Source organism: Chanos chanos, chromosome 8 (assembly GCF_902362185.1).
Source record: "Chanos chanos chromosome 8, fChaCha1.1, whole genome shotgun sequence".
Taxonomy (NCBI): domain Eukaryota; kingdom Metazoa; phylum Chordata; class Actinopteri; order Gonorynchiformes; family Chanidae; genus Chanos; species Chanos chanos.
The window spans coordinates 6,183,952-6,202,490 of NC_044502.1; the positions used below are offsets into that span (position 1 = coordinate 6,183,952).

The following is an 18,539-nucleotide window of genomic DNA, read 5'->3' on the forward strand; positions in this document are numbered from 1 at the left end:
TTCACAATACCAGTGCAGCTACAAAATTATACCACTCGATGCACACGCTCGACCTAAACATAGCATTTTCCCTGATAAAGCGCTTCAGTCAAGATTGTCTGTCATCTATCACCCTGAAAACCCCCAAATAAGTATGAATCTTCTTCATTCTCATACTTTACAAATAGCACTCAGCAAAACTGAAGCACTTCGGGTATGAGGAGAAAAGATCTACACCTCTGGTGTTTTAAAAATCAAACAAACAAACGAACAAACAAACAAAAATGTGTTTCTCCCCTTCTCAGAATAGGCACATCCAAATATAAAACTTATTTGCTAAACGCTAAGCTTCTTAAGAGGAGAACGTTTCACTGTGATCTTGCTCTGAGGTGTAACGCTAAATTCAGACCACACAAGGTCAGTGGGGTTCAGTGCCTATGTGGTACCAGTCAGACCATGGATCTGAAAATTGCCGGTCCTTCTGAAAGCCACATCCTTCCGTTAAAATCATACAGTGTCAGCACGCCACGAAGCCGAGCGAATGCACCAGTGTTAAATAAACTCTAGGAAAGTTTATATAGTCCAACCATGGATTATAGCAACGCTTTTCGGGATGTTAACATAAATAACAACTCACCAGAGGAAAAGCAAATGTAGGCCTAAACATGGACATTTAATGACATGTACTTTTAACGTCTGAGTCTGGCGTAAAGTTCATAAGAATAATGACGTAAAGAGGGGAGAAAAAACTTTCAGATTTGGGGGGAAAGGGAACTGATTTTACCGATGAACACCTGCATTCTAGAAAAACTCCCAGGTCTACGCAAACTTCTTAATAGTTTTAATATTTAAACTGACTCTGAATATCCCGTAAGTTTACATAGTCGGTAATTTGCCCTTTGTATTTCTATCTGAGTGGAGCAAACAGCATAAATCTTTTTTTTTCTTTATACACACCTAACTTTCAGTAAATCATTCCTCTTTTGCCGAACAACCGTCAATCATTACTGTCTTTCGCGTTGCTGTCAGCTGTTAGTAGAATAAAGCTGTAAATATCCATAATATTCTTATTCGAGCGTCACCATTAAAGTAATCCAGGTGTGAAAATGCAAAGACACATATGTAGCTACCTCCCTCACCTACAGCAAGGCAAATCACGAATCCTCCCCCCCCCCCCCCCCCCCCCCCCCCTCAAAAAAAAAAAGACAAGTTCTTGTTATGTATCATTTTCAGACAAGTTGGCTGTAAAACAAATTGTTTTCTTACCATTCTTAGCGTCCTGGCACGTCACCAATAGTACCTGAGTCAAGGAGATGATGAGCCAGAGAGATATCCCGATCTGTCGAATTTCCGTCATTTTCACAACCGGAGCTCCGTACGTTGGTTGAGCGCGTCCAGGGGGGTCGCGTACAGGTGAGATATCCACGCTACAGCCTCAGCATGCGGTCCAACGGTTGCCCCCTCTCCCCCTCGCGCTCCAAGTCCAGTCAGAGCCCAGGCGCACCCAGTCTGAGAATTCTCAAGTGAGGATGCATATGAACTTCTGAACAGCACGTCCACTCCCGCCCTACTTTTTTTTCCCCACCGAGACTTTAACTTTCACGTGCTCTACATCCTTTCATATATCATCAGTTTGTGTGACATCTGATGAGTAGGGCAAACTTTTCAGAAGAACATGTTCCAATCATGTCCCTAAAAAAATGATGATGGAGATTTGTTAATGTTAAAAAACATGATAAAAAAATCTCAGTCTGATTCGTTCCAGTAATGTTTTTACAAAACTGTTTAGGTCTTGAATGTGCAGTTTATTCTATGATATATACTGATGACAGATGCCTTCCAACATGCGTTTTGGTGACTCGGTAACTTGTGACACTCACAAGTGCTTTCTTGACACTGGCAACTTTACTGTGTGGGTCCGTGTTTGTGTCCCTGTCCAAAAGATGCTGAAAACAGCTGTGTGAGAGGTGATAAAAGATAGCGGAGGTAGATTTACTATCTGTTTCCCTAGAAACTGGTCGCGAGCAGTGCTGAGGGAGAGGATAAGAGAGGAAGAAGAGTTGAAAACCAGCTGTGTGCGCTTCCTCGTCCTCCGTGTGTAATTTTTGACAGGTTGTTCCCTCAGGTTAATTACTGCAGGTGTCAGATGACCCTCTGACTTAGGAAAAGCATTTTAGCGCAAACATAGCTTTTTGCTAAGTGAGGAAATCTACATGATACGAAACTCAACGCGACAAGAGACTCGTAAAGCCCTTAAACACGTGTAATATCCATAAGCCTTTCGTCTGGCTCGTAATGTAACAAGCAGAAATATAGGTCATGTTCACCAACAGGATACCTGCCGTTTGCAAACATGTGTCCTGGTTATTGAAACGACATTCTGTCCTGACAGGTAAGCCAATAGGTGCGCCCTGTCACACGAACCGAAAAAAGATGGGTCAATTAGCTAGGATGTTTTTGGACAGTGACACATTTTCTGTTGTCGTTTTGCCTCTCTGAGCTCCTTCTGTTTTGTGCATATAAATGTTTTTTTTTAAATATGTCTGACTGATTTATTCTCATTCTTTCCAACTCACAGTGGCCAGTTTCTCTTGCACAGACACCTCTTTGATCCTTAAAGTTGTCCAACGCCAACAACAGTCTCCTAAGGCGAATTACCGCGGTTGGAATCAAGACCGTGCTGTCACACATGCTAAAATACACACACCTGCCTAATAAAACACTCTGAAGTCAATTCGAAGTTCCCCTAGACACAGGGGGATGTCTAAATGGTTCATCTGATGCGGGTGAAGATAACCCTCAAATTAAAGCTGACAGTCAGCAGTTGAACTTTCCCAGTCCCACTTTATCTTTTTAAGCCAACAGTGCTGGGAAATAGAGCCAAACCAACGGAAAACGTCACAGTTCTAACATTTTTAGAGCTAACGCTATACACGCTGTTTATTGCCGTTTATTCAAGTTAACCATAAATCCCCCAGAGGAATATTGTATTCCTAATAGATACTTCTTTAATACAAAATGTGCCTTTTTCAACTTGATGTCACAGGGCTTTGTAAATTAAGTCCCCTTGAGGCTTCATCACGCTGGATTGGATTGAACTGTTTTTAACCCAAAATACTACTATGTACTGTACTGAATACCATCTCTGCTTTTTTTTTTTTTTTTTTTTTTTAAGTCATCTTATGGACCGTAATTTATTCTTTCACCTCTCCTGAGGACACACATCTCTCTGTGCAAAACCATGTGACTATTTTTTAACAAAGAACTCAGAAATACAACTTATTCTCCCCTTAGTTTCTTTCCCCTGCATATGAATAGCTGTTTGTTTAGTAATTTGTTTACACAGCGATAAGTCAGGCAATTTGTTCCTTGGAGAGTAATTTTCTCCACTTAACGTCACAATTGTCCGACTCACAGACCACGCCACGGGATGTTCCTTGCTAACATCAACAACGTGCCAGTGTAAACGCAGACGAACCGTTTACACTTGAAAGACAGCTCTGTTCAAAAAGCTTGTGTCCACCTACAACATTTCAAGTAAAAGTTCCTTGCAGTCGCAGTTGGTTCTCCACCCAGCAGAGAAATTACAGGGCTAACAACATGAGGTCATATGTGTGTGTGTGTGTGTGTTTGTGTGCGTGTGTGCTGAATATTCCGTAAATACTTTGAGGCCAGCTTAGCCTCGTGCCTAGAAGAAACAGACCACTCCAATCTGGTGTCTAATCCCCATAGTCATACACCCTTACCACGGCCTCCACAAGAGAAGCTCCTCATGACCAGAGCCACAGTGTGGTGTGGCCAGTGACTCAGTGGTTGCCTAGCAGCCAGATGATTGTTGATTTGAACTCTCCAGGTGTGGCAAGTCAGTAAGATGTTTCACCTGAATGACCTCTGTTTACGGCACTTGGTCATTGTGTAAAACGTGTCTAATAATAGCTCAGCTCATGAATGAAAGAATCCAAGGAACAGTGGAATCCTAAATGATTCAGTAACTTTGATGTTTGTCAGCATGTTCCTTATACAATGGTCAGAATAGACATATTGTCGTCCGATTTTCAAGGTGGCCGTGTATGGGAGCTGCAGTTTAGTGTGCTGGAGGTCTAAAAATAAGGCAAAAAAAAAAAAAAAAAGTGTTCTGCAGTTTAAAAAACAGATGTTGAAGTTATTCTGGTAAAACAAGGGGTATGTTCTATCGCTTACTTGATGATATCCGAGGGAGCCTTGATACTCTGTATAACATTAGACATATTGTACTTCCATTTCCAGGACAGTTTAGCAAATGACCTAGACAACAGCAGCAGCATCTGCCAGTCATATCCTGTATGGTCTTAACGTCTTTTTTTTTTATATTTCAGAGTAATAAATATATAATTGTTATGCCATTAAAGTATTTTATTACAGTAGTGCGTTGCGAGGTTTGAATGTCAGGTTCATAACAGTTTTATGTTACGCTTAACTGTATTCCAGCAGCATCTATGCTACCCCTGGTAATATGTCCCTGCCACACAGAGAGAGAGAGAGAGAGAGAGAGAGAGAGAGAGAGAGAGACCCAAGCCTTTTTAAAGATATAGAAAGATCAGTGACACAGAGGAGGTCCACAGTCGTAGCAGCCGTCAGGTAATTACATCTCTTTGTCATTTTCTCACATTTAATATGTAACAAGCTTTTCTGTTTGACGGTCCAAATTCTGCAGTGAAATACACAAACTACATCTTTTGTAGTAGTAGTAGTAACAGTAGTAGTAACAGTAGTAGTAACAGTGGTTGTCATGGCAGCTGTCATAGTTTCACATAAAAATTGAACAAACAGTAATCAAACAAATAAAAAGTATAAAAAACTGCATCAACAAAAAGGCTATGAACATTTTATTCTATTATGATGCAAGTCAACAAGTCCTCAGTCACAGCTAGAATGAGCTAACGATCCCATTTATTTATAAACCTTTCTTTGTAAACATTGCTCCCAGTGGCTCCTTGAGTCTAGTTGGAGTGTATATATATATATATATATATGTGTGTCTTTCTGAGAAAAGACCAGGCAAGACAGCAGAGGACAATTGTCTTTTCTTGGTACATGTGACAGGGCGCCCCTATTGGCTTACCTTTCATTATTTATCACCTGTGGAGCTAACAGGTAGTGTTCTCCATGCTTCTCCCATAGCAGGCTAAAGACCTTAGCGTAGCCAGGGGGAGAGCACGACCGGTCTTTCTAGAGAGATCATGACAGAGCGCGTTTCAACCGTTACGTTGGCGTCGTGGTGAGCGTCCACCATGTTTGCGGCAGCGACGAAAAACTTCGTGAAGCAGGTGGGCGACACGGGGAGACTGATACCGGTGCCCAGCCTCAGCGAAGCGGACCGGTACCAGCCTCTCAGCCTGGTGACCCGAAAACGGAGGAGGCATTTCTGGAAGAAGACCAAGTATGCCTCAACCCCGTTCTCACTGAAAGACATCCTCGTGGGAGAGAAGGAGATAACCGCGGGTAAGACGACATAAGATCCGATGGAGCACACAGTCGAGCCAAAAACACAGTTTCTTCACCTGAGAAAAGGAATTATTACTTTTATTTCATGAATTAGCAGCAGCACGTATACCACAGGCAGCTCCTTAATGGACATACACTTGGTTTATTTCACGCCTGTCTTGGAAGTCGCTTTAGACAAAGGCGTCAGCTAAATGAATCAATGTAAATGTAAATGTAAGAACTGACTTCAAACAGAATTAAATCTTTCTCACGTGGATATTTTAAAATGCAATACTCGAATTATTACCACGTTCCTCTCACAACAAATTGGCACCTGCACAGGTGAGAAGCTGTCGCCCCAGCATTCACTGTCCAGTCACTAGGCTGTCAGTCCACAAGCGCCTGTAAAGAAAAACGAACTTGAGCGTTAGATTTACCATGTCTGGAGGGACAAAATATGCATTTTTCATGAGTAGATGAACCCTAATTCTGCTTTGCTTCCTCTGGCTCTTAGGCGTGTCCTCGTACCAACTTTTGAACTACGAGGATAAATCTGACGTCGCCCTGAATGGCAGGCTGAGTAATCATTTAATCAACGATGTTGGATTCAACATCAGCGGTTCGGATTCTGTAGCGGTCAAAGCTTCCTTTGGCATAGTGACCAAACATGAGGTTGAAGTTCCAACTTTGCTGAGGGAGCTTAGCGCAAGGTACACACTTATATGCTTATGTTTTTCTCATTTGCGCCAGAATGAAAGCCATTTTTTTCAGTCAAAATTTTTTTTTTAAGAGACAAAACGTCACAATTCATCATTTGTTCTGTTTCCTGTTTTTCCCCTCACACACACGCACACACACACACTCCATCATTTTCTGACTTTGGCATTAGGAAAGTTGACCTGGATCACTGTCTAATCCGTCAATCAAAAGAGAGTGGGCGGACTGTTTTATGTGTCGTCATGGAGAGTATCCGCACTACTCGCCAGTGTTCTCTTACAGTACATGCTGGCATGCGCGGAACAACCATGAGGGTAAACGCACATGCACGTGCACATACTTTCCCTCACCTAATTACATGATCAGCTATGGGCTCTGCATCTCCCCGCACACAATACGTTTTTTCCTGCAGTTTCAGATAGACGACGGCCGCAACCCCAGAGGTCGTGACAAGGCGATTGTCATCCCAGCTCACACAACCATTGCATTCAGCATATTCGAACTGTACGTTCGGCTTGACGGCCGGCTTGGTAAGTAGTGTTACTAGGGAACCGGTTCAAAGCGATGACATTGCAACTAGCCCAACAAAACCCCTTTGACACACATATGCAGTCAACAGCAATCATTAATTCCCGAACAGCTACTAAACCATCCTCGTGTGTTTGCTTCTGCGATCATATAAAGTTGGTAACATTGATTGAATGTGTCATGTTACTGGCTGATAGATGGAGCTCAGTTGTTTTAGTCAAGGGGATTGTTTGAACTAGGACAGTTTCTTTGATTAGCTCTTGAATTATTGTTTATCTCTGGCTTCTTCTTCGGTTAGATATATGTGTGGCACCAGAGTCAAGCGGTGGCTTCGAAAAGGAACAGATCAGAGAACAGCTTGGAGGATTCATCGGACATTTATCCATGGGAAGATTAAGGAGGTTCTTGTCGGGAATTGTTTATGGAAATCCGTTCCGAGCCGGTGAGATGATGGGAGTTGTTTCATACTTTATTGAACGTGTGAGGACCAAATTTATGCAGGACAGGGGCCGTGAAGCGTCTCATTAGACGATCTCTTCTTGAATTTTCTGTCAGATTAAGGTTGGTTTGTTTCAGAATGGGTTGCTAAAGAGCAGCAGACAATGCCTGCCCCAATGTTCACTTCAGTCTTCTCACTTACTCAACAAAAGAGCCAACGTGGAACAAGTATAGACCATTTAGCTCTACACCTCAGGTTTCCTCAAACAAATAAACCATTATTTCATTTTTCTTCTTTTTTTTTTTGTTTCCCTCCAAGATGACAGGACGTTTGAGGAGCTCACCCACTCTGACATGTACACGGATGACTATTACGAGAAAGCGGCCAGCATGACCGACCTCTCCACAGGTTACCTGCGGGAGGGTGCGCACACGCGCGTCAACCTGCTCAACCACAACATACCCAAGGGTCCCTGCGCCCTGTGTGGCATGGGACACGTCCGTAGAGAGACCGTCTACGGCTGCCTGGAGTGCTCCGCTGGAGGACAGAAGTATGTTCGGCTACACGCCGTACCTTGCTTTGACCTTTGGCACAAGACACTGAGGTGAGAGAGCAGAGGATGATGGGACGTCGACCGGGTTTCTTGAGGCGGTCGCGGTCCTGTAGTACAACTCTGTGTAGACGTATTCAGTTTTTGCCTTTTTTTTTTTATTTCCCTTTTTTTTTTTTGGTGTCACATTGATGAGATGGTGTGGACATGGGAAATGACACGACTTATATTTGGAAAATTGGATTTTAGAAGGTACAGTTAAATTCGTCCCTTCAAATCACTTCTTAAGTAACATTGACATATTTAGGCTGTTAGCGTAGGTGCAACCTGCTGGTTCAAATCTCTTTTTATTTTGCTACGCTTTAAGTAGCATTACTGTCAATCAAAACCGAAAACCACCATTCAGTGACATCCTCAGGCTAGGTTGACAAAGACGGGACTTTTCTTCAAACTTGACAACAGCGTTCAATTGCGCATCATCAATGTTTACATACGTAAGGACTCCAGAGTGAATGTGTGTGTGTGTGCTGGTCCGTGTTTAATGTCGATGTTTTGGCAGACACACTAGAGTAGGTTATAACATCTGAGTATGTCAACCGATCAGCATGTGAGTCACAGCTGGTGGGTCTGTCTGCCGCGCACACGAGTTTCTGAATAATTCAGTCTGGGGTATTAAAAAATAAACAAGAGGATCGTGTGGAGGCCGACCAGGAAGCGTGGCCTGGTTCCCCTACGCTCAGGTAAATAAGACGGTTTGCTGGGTCTTCGGCTAATTTGGCTTGTGTGCTATGCTGTCAGCGCCATGTTACATTTGTACCAACGTCTTAAACCAGCGACCCACAACCGTTCTGCATTGTGAGAACGTTCTAGAAAATACTTTAATGGCAGCTGAATGAAAAATGGTTTGTTGCCTTTTCCTTACGGAGTTCAGCTAAGGAACTACATGGATTTTTCCCCCTACTGACTGCAATACGATGTAGAATCAAAATGCGAATGTTTTTTTTGTTTGTTTTGTTTTGTATAATTTTTGAAATAAAAAGGCAAAGTTTCTTACGGTGATTGGTCGAAATGTCCATGAAGAGTATTTGTAAAAGAGGGAAACAAAAATTTCAGCATCACACTACATATTATCTATCAAGCAGATGTGTGTTAATTGACTTAAAAAAAAAACGAAACAAAATAATTTCCCCTCGTGGAGACTAAGCTCTGGAGAGCGTGCTCAGTCAACGCTTCGACAGGCTCTGAGTATTTCTCTGATAAACTGGCAGCGGAGAGCTGGAAGTAATTTCTCAGTCTGTCAAGTTATCCCATTTCTGGGCACCGCGCACTCTTGGAGTCAAACATTGATCCGGAACAGGTTTACATTTTCAGTGATTCTGACTTGCAACGTTTTAAGATATGAAAACATGTCGGGGCCAGACGTGTCAGTCATGGCTCACACGCAGTGACGAGCATAGACTTTCCCTTATATTTAAACTCACCGATCTGTTCCTCCCGTTACAGCTTCAGTGTATATTGCTCAGTGGTAAAACTTGCAGGAACATTGCTGGATGCGCTGATGACATTCTGATCAAAGGCCGTGGTTGTGTGTTCACACATCACAAGCTACACGACCCCAGACTGTATGAAGTACACAAGTGGGAGATCCAACCTCACAATGGAAGTTGCCCTCTAGTGCTGACCTTTGTGAAACCCGTCCTAACCAGTCCCTCATCTTTGGTATTGTTGGAAAAATGGCATATCTGATGATCTGACTTCTTCCAAATCCTTTACCCTATGATGTGTCTGAATTCTGTCAACAATAATTAATGTCAAACGTCTTTTGTCTGTGAAATAACTTTATTCTGTGCAGGGGAACCAATTGTACCTTACAGCATAATTAGAATATTACAGTCCTTAAAAGGTACTGACAACCAGTTGACAGTTACACATGCTACTACAAAGATCCTCTTCAGTGATGTCTATGCAGTAAACTTGTGTTTTGAAATATCAGATATGTTAGATACCGCTCAGTTTTGAGGTAGAGGTCTCCTACAGCATGTTCTGACTGCCAACAGAACATTCATGGCATGGGTCATACTGAAATTTGATGTAATTATGCCGCCCAGTGGCGATATGTGGAACTACAGTGCAGCACCATGGAAACATTGCAAAAGCAGCTTTTTAATGTTCTTTTGTAATTAAAAAAAAAAAAAGGGGGGGGGGTGCTTCTTTAAAATTACATAGAAAAACAAAAGAAACAGACAAGAATCTTTCTCCAGTTCTTTATTACTTACAAAAATAATAACCAAGAATCTGAACAGATGAAAACGTGGGCAACGCATAAACAGCAAAATCTTCCATTCTATCACAGCAGGACACATCAAGTCATCTTCATCCACTTCTCAACACATTCATTCACCCATTCATTCATTCATTCATTCATTCAGTTTTCACTCTCAAATTCAACCCCAAATTATTCACAAATACCATAAGACCAGGACACTCTTGTCAAGGAACGCAAGAGTTCAAACGTCAATTTGACCTCAAAATAAATAAAGGGTTCGTTTTGTTTATCATCTCTTGCTTATCTTTAAATTAAAGAACACTGACATGGGCGATAAAACTGGATGAGAAGCGGAACGTAGCAAAGACAAAAAGCGGCTAATCGCCCTCTCCTTTTGGTTTTATTCCTTAACACCCTCCATATCCAGTTCAGTCAAATTCAAAGATTCAGAAAAACAACAACAAACAGTTACTCGCAGCATGCACACAGCATACTGAAGCTGAAAAAAAAGGAAATATCAAGAATAATAACAATAATAATACAGGCTACATGTATGAACTCCTCTCCTTATTTTTCTTCAGTCAGACCTGGTCATGTGGACTCCCAGGCCAAAGCAGATGAGCACAGAACTAGGCCTTCCCCACACATATGGCACACACTGGCTTCCAGTAGGTTAAGGTTAATGTAATTACTCGCAGACACCGGAACAGACGTATGTTTTAGTGTTTATTACTGATGAACTAGGTGGTGATAAGCTAGGATAAAGGCACTTAGGACTGGATTCAAAAAGAGAGAAAGAGGAAAAAAAAAAGCTTTTTGAAAACAAAGCCTCTCTCTTCCAGCTTGCACTGCAATCCATTACTCAAGTACCATTTAGTTTGTATACATTCAATGTGGTATCACTTAATGTCTGATCTACAACACTAGAGGACAGCGTAAGTGCTCTCTTAAGATCATCATCATCATCAATTCACTCACTCCTCCCTAGAGTCAATTCTACCAAAAATAGAAAAAAAAAGATCAAATGAAAATATTCCGGTGAATTTTTTTTTTTTTTTACTTTGAAAAAAAAACAAAAAAAAACACCATGGTTAAACTGAAACATACACCAACTACAGTTTGTATTCATAAAAACTCTGATAGTCCCCAGCATCAAAAAAGTGTGTGTGAATAATGAATGTGAATTGGCCCATTCCAAATAACTGACCATTCTAAAACAAAAAAAAATAAAAAATAAAAAACAAACGAAAAAACTGTCACACACCACTTTAAATAGCAGTATCCAGTCTAAACGTATACAAAGTTCCAACTCTAAATCTGTCTCACATCTGAGATGTAATTCAGCTCTGTCTCTCATCACTGTGAAAAGGGACCTGCGTCATACACCGTTCACACCAGCAGGGGGGCAATAAGACTCAATTCTCACTGGAATGATAGGGTGCCCCTCTCTCTCTCTCGAACAAAGCTGCCTAAATACCTTCCACTTCCACACACACGCACACGCACTCAGTCTAGGTTTCACTTCAGTCACACCACAGGTAAGTATGAACCAACGAAGTTTCCGTCATATTCAGCCCTCGCTCTGAACCAGTCTTTTCTGTTTCGTTACCCGGGAGGGAGCAAACAAACGGAACCGGAAATCCGTTCCCAGTTCCGCAGCGGTCAGGGGCAGACGTTTTAATGCGTGGTCCTGTGCTTTGGTCGAGCTGAGATTCTGTCGCTCACGCCTACAGCAGTTTCTGATTGAGAATCTCCCAGATCATGGCCTTCCTGAAATACGGCATGTGGCACTGGAGAGGGAGAGAAAACAGGAAACAGATACTGGATATCACAGGTGACAAAAAGGTATTAACAAACAAACAAACAAACAAAAAAAGAGCCAGATATGCTGAATCAGATCAGTGGTTAAACATAATCTGGCCCTCAACACATCTTCCAAACATATATGGACGTGTTAAGAGTATGGAATAATTCTCTCACTCTCTGTGTGTGTGTGTGTGTGTGTGTACCTGTCTGAAAGTAAGGGGGTGTCCTCGGGCAATGTAGTCAGCGTATTTACAGGCAAACACACCACAGTCGCTGCCGTTCCTCTGCTGAGGAATTTCCTGTGTCCGGAAAAAAAAAAAAAACATCACAACACATCACCTACGCACACGATTCAGCAGATGCTCCTGTTACGTAGAGAACGCGACGGGGGAAAAAAAACAAGACGCCGTTACGTTCCCTTTTGGAGACGTGAACCAGGATTGTGCCATTACTCACAGTGGGTTTTAAACTGGTCACAGTCCATTTTGTGATGTCGAGATCTTTGCTCCTCTTGGCCTTACATTCCTCTTTCAGATAGCGACTGAATGGGAGAAGGGTTAAAAAACAAAAAAAAAACCAAGAGCGTATTAGCCCAGTAACCCGACACGGCAACAATATGCTATTCACAAAGCGTCAGAACAGAGAGAACTTTCCAGAACAAGTCTGTGTGAACTCACAGGATAAGGTTACAGATGTCATCATGCCTCTGGCCCATCGAGTCATATGACCTCACAGATTTAGACTTAAAATCCACCACCTGAAGCAGAGGGGAGAAAAACAGCAAACAATGATCAACCACCATGTAAATCAAGACATTAGCAGAATACCTCCACTCTGACCCGCATAAAGCTTTTAGAACACTAGAGCATATTTTAACCACTTTTTCAGGCCAATGATTGGCTGAGATGATTGTCAGGGTACGAATCATTGGCTGTGCCGTCGTTGGATACAAAGCCAAACAGCCGAAGCAAAAAAACCAAAAGGGTTCTGTACATTATGCAAACGTCCTAGAATCCGTAGGGACAGGACCAGTGGGACACTGTCACATTGTATTAAATGCAGTAAAATTAAACTAGTAAAGGTTAAAAGGAGAACACTCACAGCAAGGGACCAGTGGACACCCAGGTGAAGAGGAACCAGGATGGCGTCGTACGTGAAGAGGTCTACGGCCTTGGTCCAGCGCCGGACGGCCGCGTGACCGCCGGTGTGTAGCTTGGGAAAGAAGAAGGTGCTGAAGGAATACACCCTCTTACCTCCGGAGTCCTGCTCACTGCGAGCCATCACCAGGTTCAGGTAAAAATTAATGACCTGACAGAGAGAAAGAGAGAGAGAGAGAGAGAGAGAGAGAGTGCAAGAGAGAGGGAGGGAGAGAGAGTGAGAGAGAAAAGGAGGGAGGAATAAAATCAAAGAGCAGAATTGATCAAAAGGAACAGAACAGACGGGACAAAGAATATGAATTTGTTTTTTCAGCGTCATTTTTGCACAGTCTGTAAAATGTTTCCTTAAACTCCGGTGAAGAGGGTTATTTGACCAATGCTTTGCTTTCTAACCCGCCCCGGTGGTTGTAGAAGATAATAATGATAATAAGATAAAAAAAAGATAATAATTTCAAAAAGTTCATGTACTTAATTGCACAGTACCTCATCATTGAGCCAGCTTCCCTCCTGCAGGGTTGCCAGATCTCTCTGGGTAATCCGCAGCTTGAAGGCACTGCTCAGTACCAGGTTGGGGTCCCTCTGGGCCAGAGCAGCACTCACTTCCTGCAGCATCTCCTGCAAGACCACACACACACACACACACACACACACACACACACACACACACACACACACACACACAAATCAGCATCACACTGGCTCTATTGCTTATGTCACATTTCATTGCTACTTCACAGTGGCAACCACGGCTTTTTAGCGTGGCTCTGAACTGAGGATGGAACTAATTGAAATGGATTTTTCTCTCAGAGCTTAAGCCAGCAGGCTCCTCTAGAAACATTCCACAATGGTGTCTCGCTTCTAAATTTCAGATACGTCGCGCGTGTTTGGGCAGAGGAAGGCAAGCCTGAACAGAACTATGAAAAGGAACAAAAGGGGCTAAACGGAGAACGGAACCACACGCTGGGATGGTGTAAATGATTTACCTTGCCGAGTCGTGGGAACTCGTCCTCGCCGCGCCTGGTTTCTGCGAGCGGGTCGGGTCGCGCCTGCGCCGAACAGTGAGCCGCTGCCGTCCGGTCTCTGTCGTTTAAATTTAACCGGGAGGCCACCTGTGCAGACAGGTCCACATCCACTGGCTACATCCAGCAGAGAGAGAGAGAGAGAGAGAGAGAGAGAGAGAGAGAGAGGGAGAGAGAGGGAGAGGGAGAGAGGGAGACAGAAGTGAAGAGGGTTACGATTCCGAAACGGAAAGCCAAATCCATTCTTGCAAACACACGGTGCAAGAGTCTGTGTCGCTATAATTTCTCACCAGGACGCTCTGCAAAGTTTGACCTTCGACCCCCGCAGTTCTGACAGCGTTAAGCTTTTTGGTGAGCGTGACATCCACCACTCTACAAAGGAAAACGAACAAAAAAAAAAAAAAACGAAAAAAACATTATAGTCTTTGGAGATCATGCGTCGATGTTCTACTGAAATACACGTGTGCTGGAGTGTCACGGATTACCTGTCTTTAGGTTGTTTCTGTGAAGCCGTTTCCCTCCACACTGACACGTTAGGATTGGCTACAGAGAAAATGAAACAGAGACATACTGAGCATACGTCAGCATCTTAGCAATAATGAATACCACAGTAACCGGCCATTCGTGGATACAGACATTGCTGTTATCCTGGCTGGTGTTCCTACCTTTAATCAGACCGGGTCGGCTTATATCAGTGGTTCTGATGAGGGAGGTGGATTTATGTCCGTCCAGTGAAAGGGTTGTGCTAAGAGACAAATAACAGACAGCGTTACTCTCTTCTTTTGAAGAAGCCATTACTCTGTAACAGAGCAACTGAATACAAACAGGGATTTGTATTCGACAAGGGCATGCATGTGATTAATGAGAAATCTTTTCAATACTTCAAATAGTAATATCACATTGATCATGTAACACTGAACTCACATTGATGTCTTCACTCGTCCAAAGGGCAGGGGTTTATTCGTGGAGTATTTCTCAGAAACCATCTCCACCAGCTTTCTGTAGTGTTCCCGATCGCTCTCTTTCAGGGCCTGAATTTAGAGAGAGGGGAAAAAAACAAAACAAAACAACTTAACCTCCATGCCAACATCATCAGCGAGAAGGTATGAAATTTGAATTTCGATTGTTTGCTGGCTCAGGCCAAACATCAGTAAGCTTTTTAACACACTGTGCACCTCACTGGCGTAAAAATCATGCGAAGACCAAACAAAGCCCATTACTAATCTACAGGGTTTAACCCAACAGAGCAGAACAGGTCGTAAAAAAAAAAAGTCCGGTTCATTGGCTCTGCCCTTGAAAGGTCGCGGCCTACCTCCTCCACGGTCAGACAGGCTTTGTGAGTGCGGGTGGGCGGAGGCAGGCTGGAGGTTTCCGAATCCGAGACCCCCATGCCCACCCCGAGGGCGGGGCGCGTGGACGTGAGCTGTAGTGACCTCCGCTGCGTCCTGTCCTTGGGCCGCTCGTGATTCGCCGAGAACATGACTCCACTTAAACGACACGACAGAGGACGTTAAATTATCGGCCTTCACAGCTCCAAATCGACATGATTAAGTCATAAAAAAAAAATAACAGCAAGTAATTAATCTACTACGTCCTTCAAAGACTACCAAATGAACTGGTTTGCCCCCCCCCCCCCCCCCCCCCAAAAAAGCTTAACTCTGTGTACTACACACCACTACATATCCTTCAGCGTGAGGTCTTTAACGACCTTATCCATAACTCTCTAAACCTTTAAAAAAATGGACGGCTGCGTGAAGAAGTTATTTGCATGCCAAATGACTGAGCTCACAGGCAAAACAATTTCAGGGTAAAAACCCGAGCCGCACTCACTCGTGTTTCCTTGTCAGGGGCTGAGGATTCGAATGACAGTTTGGGAAATTCCTCTCTTTATTCGTCGACCCCACTTCTTTTGGTTTCTCTACGGCGACACAAACGCAGGCAGAGGGGTCAGTCACTGAATCTCTGTCTCATGCTATTTCATCAATAGTGTCGATGCACCCCGTCATCCAATGACTTCTGCACAATGAGGAAACCCTGTAGGTGGTCATGTGAAAACCGCTGTGGGGAAACTCACCCATTTTAACATCACTGCTCCACATCTGCGTGTTTAGGTGGCAGCTCTGAATTTCATCGATCCCCATAAACGTGGCCCGGCCGAGCTAACACAACAACCAAAGTAATAATGTGAAGAGAAGAAGCGAAATGGATAACAAAATGCATCTGAAACTTTTTTTTCAAAGCAAAAACACAAACTGTGGAGACAAACCTGGGCTCCCTTGTGCAGTCTGTATTTCTCATTGGTGTTTGGTCTTGAGTGTCGCAAACGGAGAAACCCAGCAATTCCAGACACTGTCTTCTTCACAATGCTAACAATCACATCTAAACAGTAGCACAGTCATTCAGAAAGCGAAAGCTTTACTATGAATAAACATAAGCCAAAACTCAAGAGCTATCTAAGTAGCTTTATGGATCTGCAAAGTGGTACGATCTGTAAGTCTTATCATTACAAACTGTGTTCAACAACCTCTCTATGTTTTTCTTAAAATGCACAGAGGTACAAATACAAACAATGCTGGCAGATAGAATAATTTGCATGGACCTTTACTGGTCATTTTGGTCAGCGGTTTTCCCACGCACGCCTGTACACACATTGGTGCTTAACCAGGAGCCAGTGGTAGAGAAAACGCGGTAACGTGAGGAATTTGGCTAAATGATGGGAGTCTACCTACCCCGTCTTGGTCTTTTGATTTCCAGGTGTTCGGTTTTACCATCTGGCGAGTACACACTGCAACGTGGGAAAGTATTGGATATTACAGTAATAAGTGATATGACCGTTTACTGCCTTAAGTACATTACAGTCTGAGCAACAGGAACGTGAGAGTTACTGATCACCAGCAACGCCTCCCGTTGTTACAAAAAATGATAGCGACACTAGGAACACGGCTAGCTGCGTAGTTGTGATATAACAGATATGACAAGATCAGGTTACTTTAACCTGCTGAACAACGTCTCACAATGACTAATGATCTAGTTTACTCAATTTTTAGTGGCTAAGCTAATACCTCCACCAGATTATAATAAAAGTGATATACTCAACAATTGCATACGAGTCACAGAGAGAGCTAGCTGAATGAATTTGCGAGCTAGTTAGCTATACGGCTAATCAGCTAATTGACTCGGTTTTGACTAAAATATTTCAGTCAAAATTTAGAAATTTGCTTCATTTTCAAAGCCTTGCTAAAAAGACACAACGCCTTAACACAACATAATACAAATACGAGAATCCATGACAAGGCGGAGAAATCACCAACCTCTGATAGTGGCGTTTAGCGGGCCTGCAGTTTTCCTTCCCTTGTGTTTCAGGAGCCGCCGCTTCTCGTGTAGATGGGTTTCCGTGGGTAGGCCAGTTTGCGTTCTTCCCTTCAGAGAAAGGTACAAATAGTGATGATAGTCCGTCAACTATCCATTCATACATCACAAATAACCACGAGTAATAGGACACCGACTCGTTCGGTAGTGCCAGGACTATGCAGGGGGTTGTAAACAAACGAGATTCAGACAAAATGTCAGCTACAACTCGGCTAACTCTAATGCATTCCCCCGCGTCACCGATTAGCCAACAACTACTCCGAGTACCCTGAAGGCGTTCACGGTATGTGAAACGTCATTGGTTATGAGGGGTATGCCCTCAGTTAACACCGTCTATACAGACACAAGGATGCTGTTGCGCAATAGCCATGCACTATACATAGCATGAAGTCATAACGACGACTTATCCACAAGCGTTTCAGCCTTCCGACGGTTTGAGATCATCGACCTCTCAGAGTACCGTGTAGGATATGTCATACCGGATTGTCTTTAAGGTTATGTTACAGAACTAAACGCCTTTTTAGACAATTAAAATACAATACGAAAGCGTACGATATGTCCAGACATTGTTTAAAGCTGATGAAATTGTTTAAGTGTTTATATCATCGTTGTTTCCAAAGAAAAGTCATAAGGTTTCATATCAGCTTTATTATGTACAATCAATTGATGCTTTACATAATTGACAAGTGTGCAAACAATGTTTGTCTTATCAACATGCCAGAACATTCCCTGGGCCAATAATCAATGTGCATCCATATGGAATTTCTTTTTCTGTTCATGCCAAGTTGGAAAGCACGGGTCTTCAGCAGTTGGAGCAGTGTTGTCCTCTTTGATCTGGGTCTCTGCATAACAGTCTGATCTGGAGCCTAAGTCACAAAGCAAAGCTGTGAAACACAGAGGCAAATCAGTGTATTTCCTTTACATGTGTTCAGATATTCATCTTTGTATTTGTTGACTTCTACCAGGTAATGTAGATGGAGTAATATTTGCATAAAATGTTCTAATTAATATTTACAACACCAGTGAATTAAAATGTGTGTCAGTGATGTAACAAATTAAGCGTGGTTGTGTGCTGTGCGGAGATACATTTTGAATAAATAAACCTGGGCATTTACATGCTTTATTTTCAAATATGACCAGATTTAAATGTACTTGCCTCAAAGCCCTTGAGGAACTCTTGAACTGAACCCATCAATGGTCACTCTACAGAATAAAATTAGGGGTAAAGAAAAAAGATAACAGGCTT

At 42.8% G+C, this 18,539-nt stretch overlaps 3 protein-coding genes across 4 annotated transcripts in view; 1 reads left to right on the forward strand and 2 right to left on the reverse strand.

Moving 5' to 3' along the window:
• Positions 1–1,336, reverse strand: part of col5a2b (collagen, type V, alpha 2b) — a 27,318-nt gene extending 25,982 nt beyond the window's left edge. Inside the window, exon 1 of the mRNA XM_030781824.1 lies at positions 1,246–1,336. Within this exon, the coding sequence (XP_030637684.1) occupies positions 1,246–1,336 (91 nt within the window). The remainder of the gene's footprint in view (positions 1–1,245) is intronic.
• A 3,913-nt stretch (positions 1,337–5,249) lies between these two features.
• pjvk (pejvakin) lies at positions 5,250–7,734 on the forward strand. 2 transcript variants are annotated; one of them, XM_030783311.1, is made up of 6 exons: positions 5,250–5,460; positions 5,957–6,152; positions 6,332–6,473; positions 6,572–6,689; positions 6,986–7,129; positions 7,445–7,734. In XM_030783311.1, the coding sequence occupies exons 1-6, from the start codon at positions 5,250–5,252 to the stop codon at positions 7,732–7,734; spliced, it is 1,101 nt and encodes a 366-aa protein (XP_030639171.1). The 2 variants fall into 2 exon arrangements, with proteins under 2 accessions (XP_030639171.1, XP_030639172.1); XM_030783312.1 differs by lacking the exon at positions 6,986–7,129.
• Positions 7,735–11,171: 3,437 nt separating this feature from the next.
• senp2 (SUMO specific peptidase 2) lies at positions 11,172–17,515 on the reverse strand. The gene is made up of 17 exons (XM_030781551.1): positions 17,236–17,515; positions 16,654–16,709; positions 16,191–16,303; positions 15,999–16,083; positions 15,755–15,842; positions 15,237–15,411; positions 14,849–14,955; positions 14,590–14,669; positions 14,410–14,467; positions 14,215–14,296; positions 13,889–14,041; positions 13,389–13,520; positions 12,850–13,056; positions 12,426–12,505; positions 12,205–12,289; positions 11,952–12,047; positions 11,172–11,732 (listed from the first exon to the last, which is right to left on the reverse strand). Exons 1-17 carry the CDS (start codon positions 17,397–17,399, stop codon positions 11,670–11,672), a joined length of 1,824 nt encoding a protein of 607 aa, XP_030637411.1. The 5' UTR covers positions 17,400–17,515; the 3' UTR covers positions 11,172–11,669.
• Between the last annotated feature and the right edge of the window lie 1,024 nt (positions 17,516–18,539).

What these genes read in the sequence shown, in the direction of transcription:
- pjvk (XM_030783311.1), top strand. Translation starts at nt 5,250, where the DNA reads ATGTTTGCGGCAGCGACGAAAAACTTCGTGAAGCAGGTGGGCGACACG. An exon ending in AGAGAAGGAGATAACCGCGG is followed by an intron (nt 5,461 to 5,956) that starts GTAAGACGACAT and finishes TCTGGCTCTTAG; the next exon opens with GCGTGTCCTCGTACCAACTT. An exon ending in TGGAAATCCGTTCCGAGCCG is followed by an intron (nt 7,130 to 7,444) that starts GTGAGATGATGG and finishes TTTCCCTCCAAG; the next exon opens with ATGACAGGACGTTTGAGGAG.
- senp2 (XM_030781551.1), bottom strand. Translation starts at nt 17,399, where the DNA reads ATGTATGAATGGATAGTTGACGGACTATCATCACTATTTGTACCTTTC. An exon ending in GACTGCACAAGGGAGCCCAG is followed by an intron (nt 16,084 to 16,190) that starts GTTTGTCTCCAC and finishes TTGTTGTGTTAG; the next exon opens with CTCGGCCGGGCCACGTTTAT. An exon ending in TGACCAGTTTAAAACCCACT is followed by an intron (nt 12,048 to 12,204) that starts GTGAGTAATGGC and finishes TTCCGGACACAG; the next exon opens with GAAATTCCTCAGCAGAGGAA.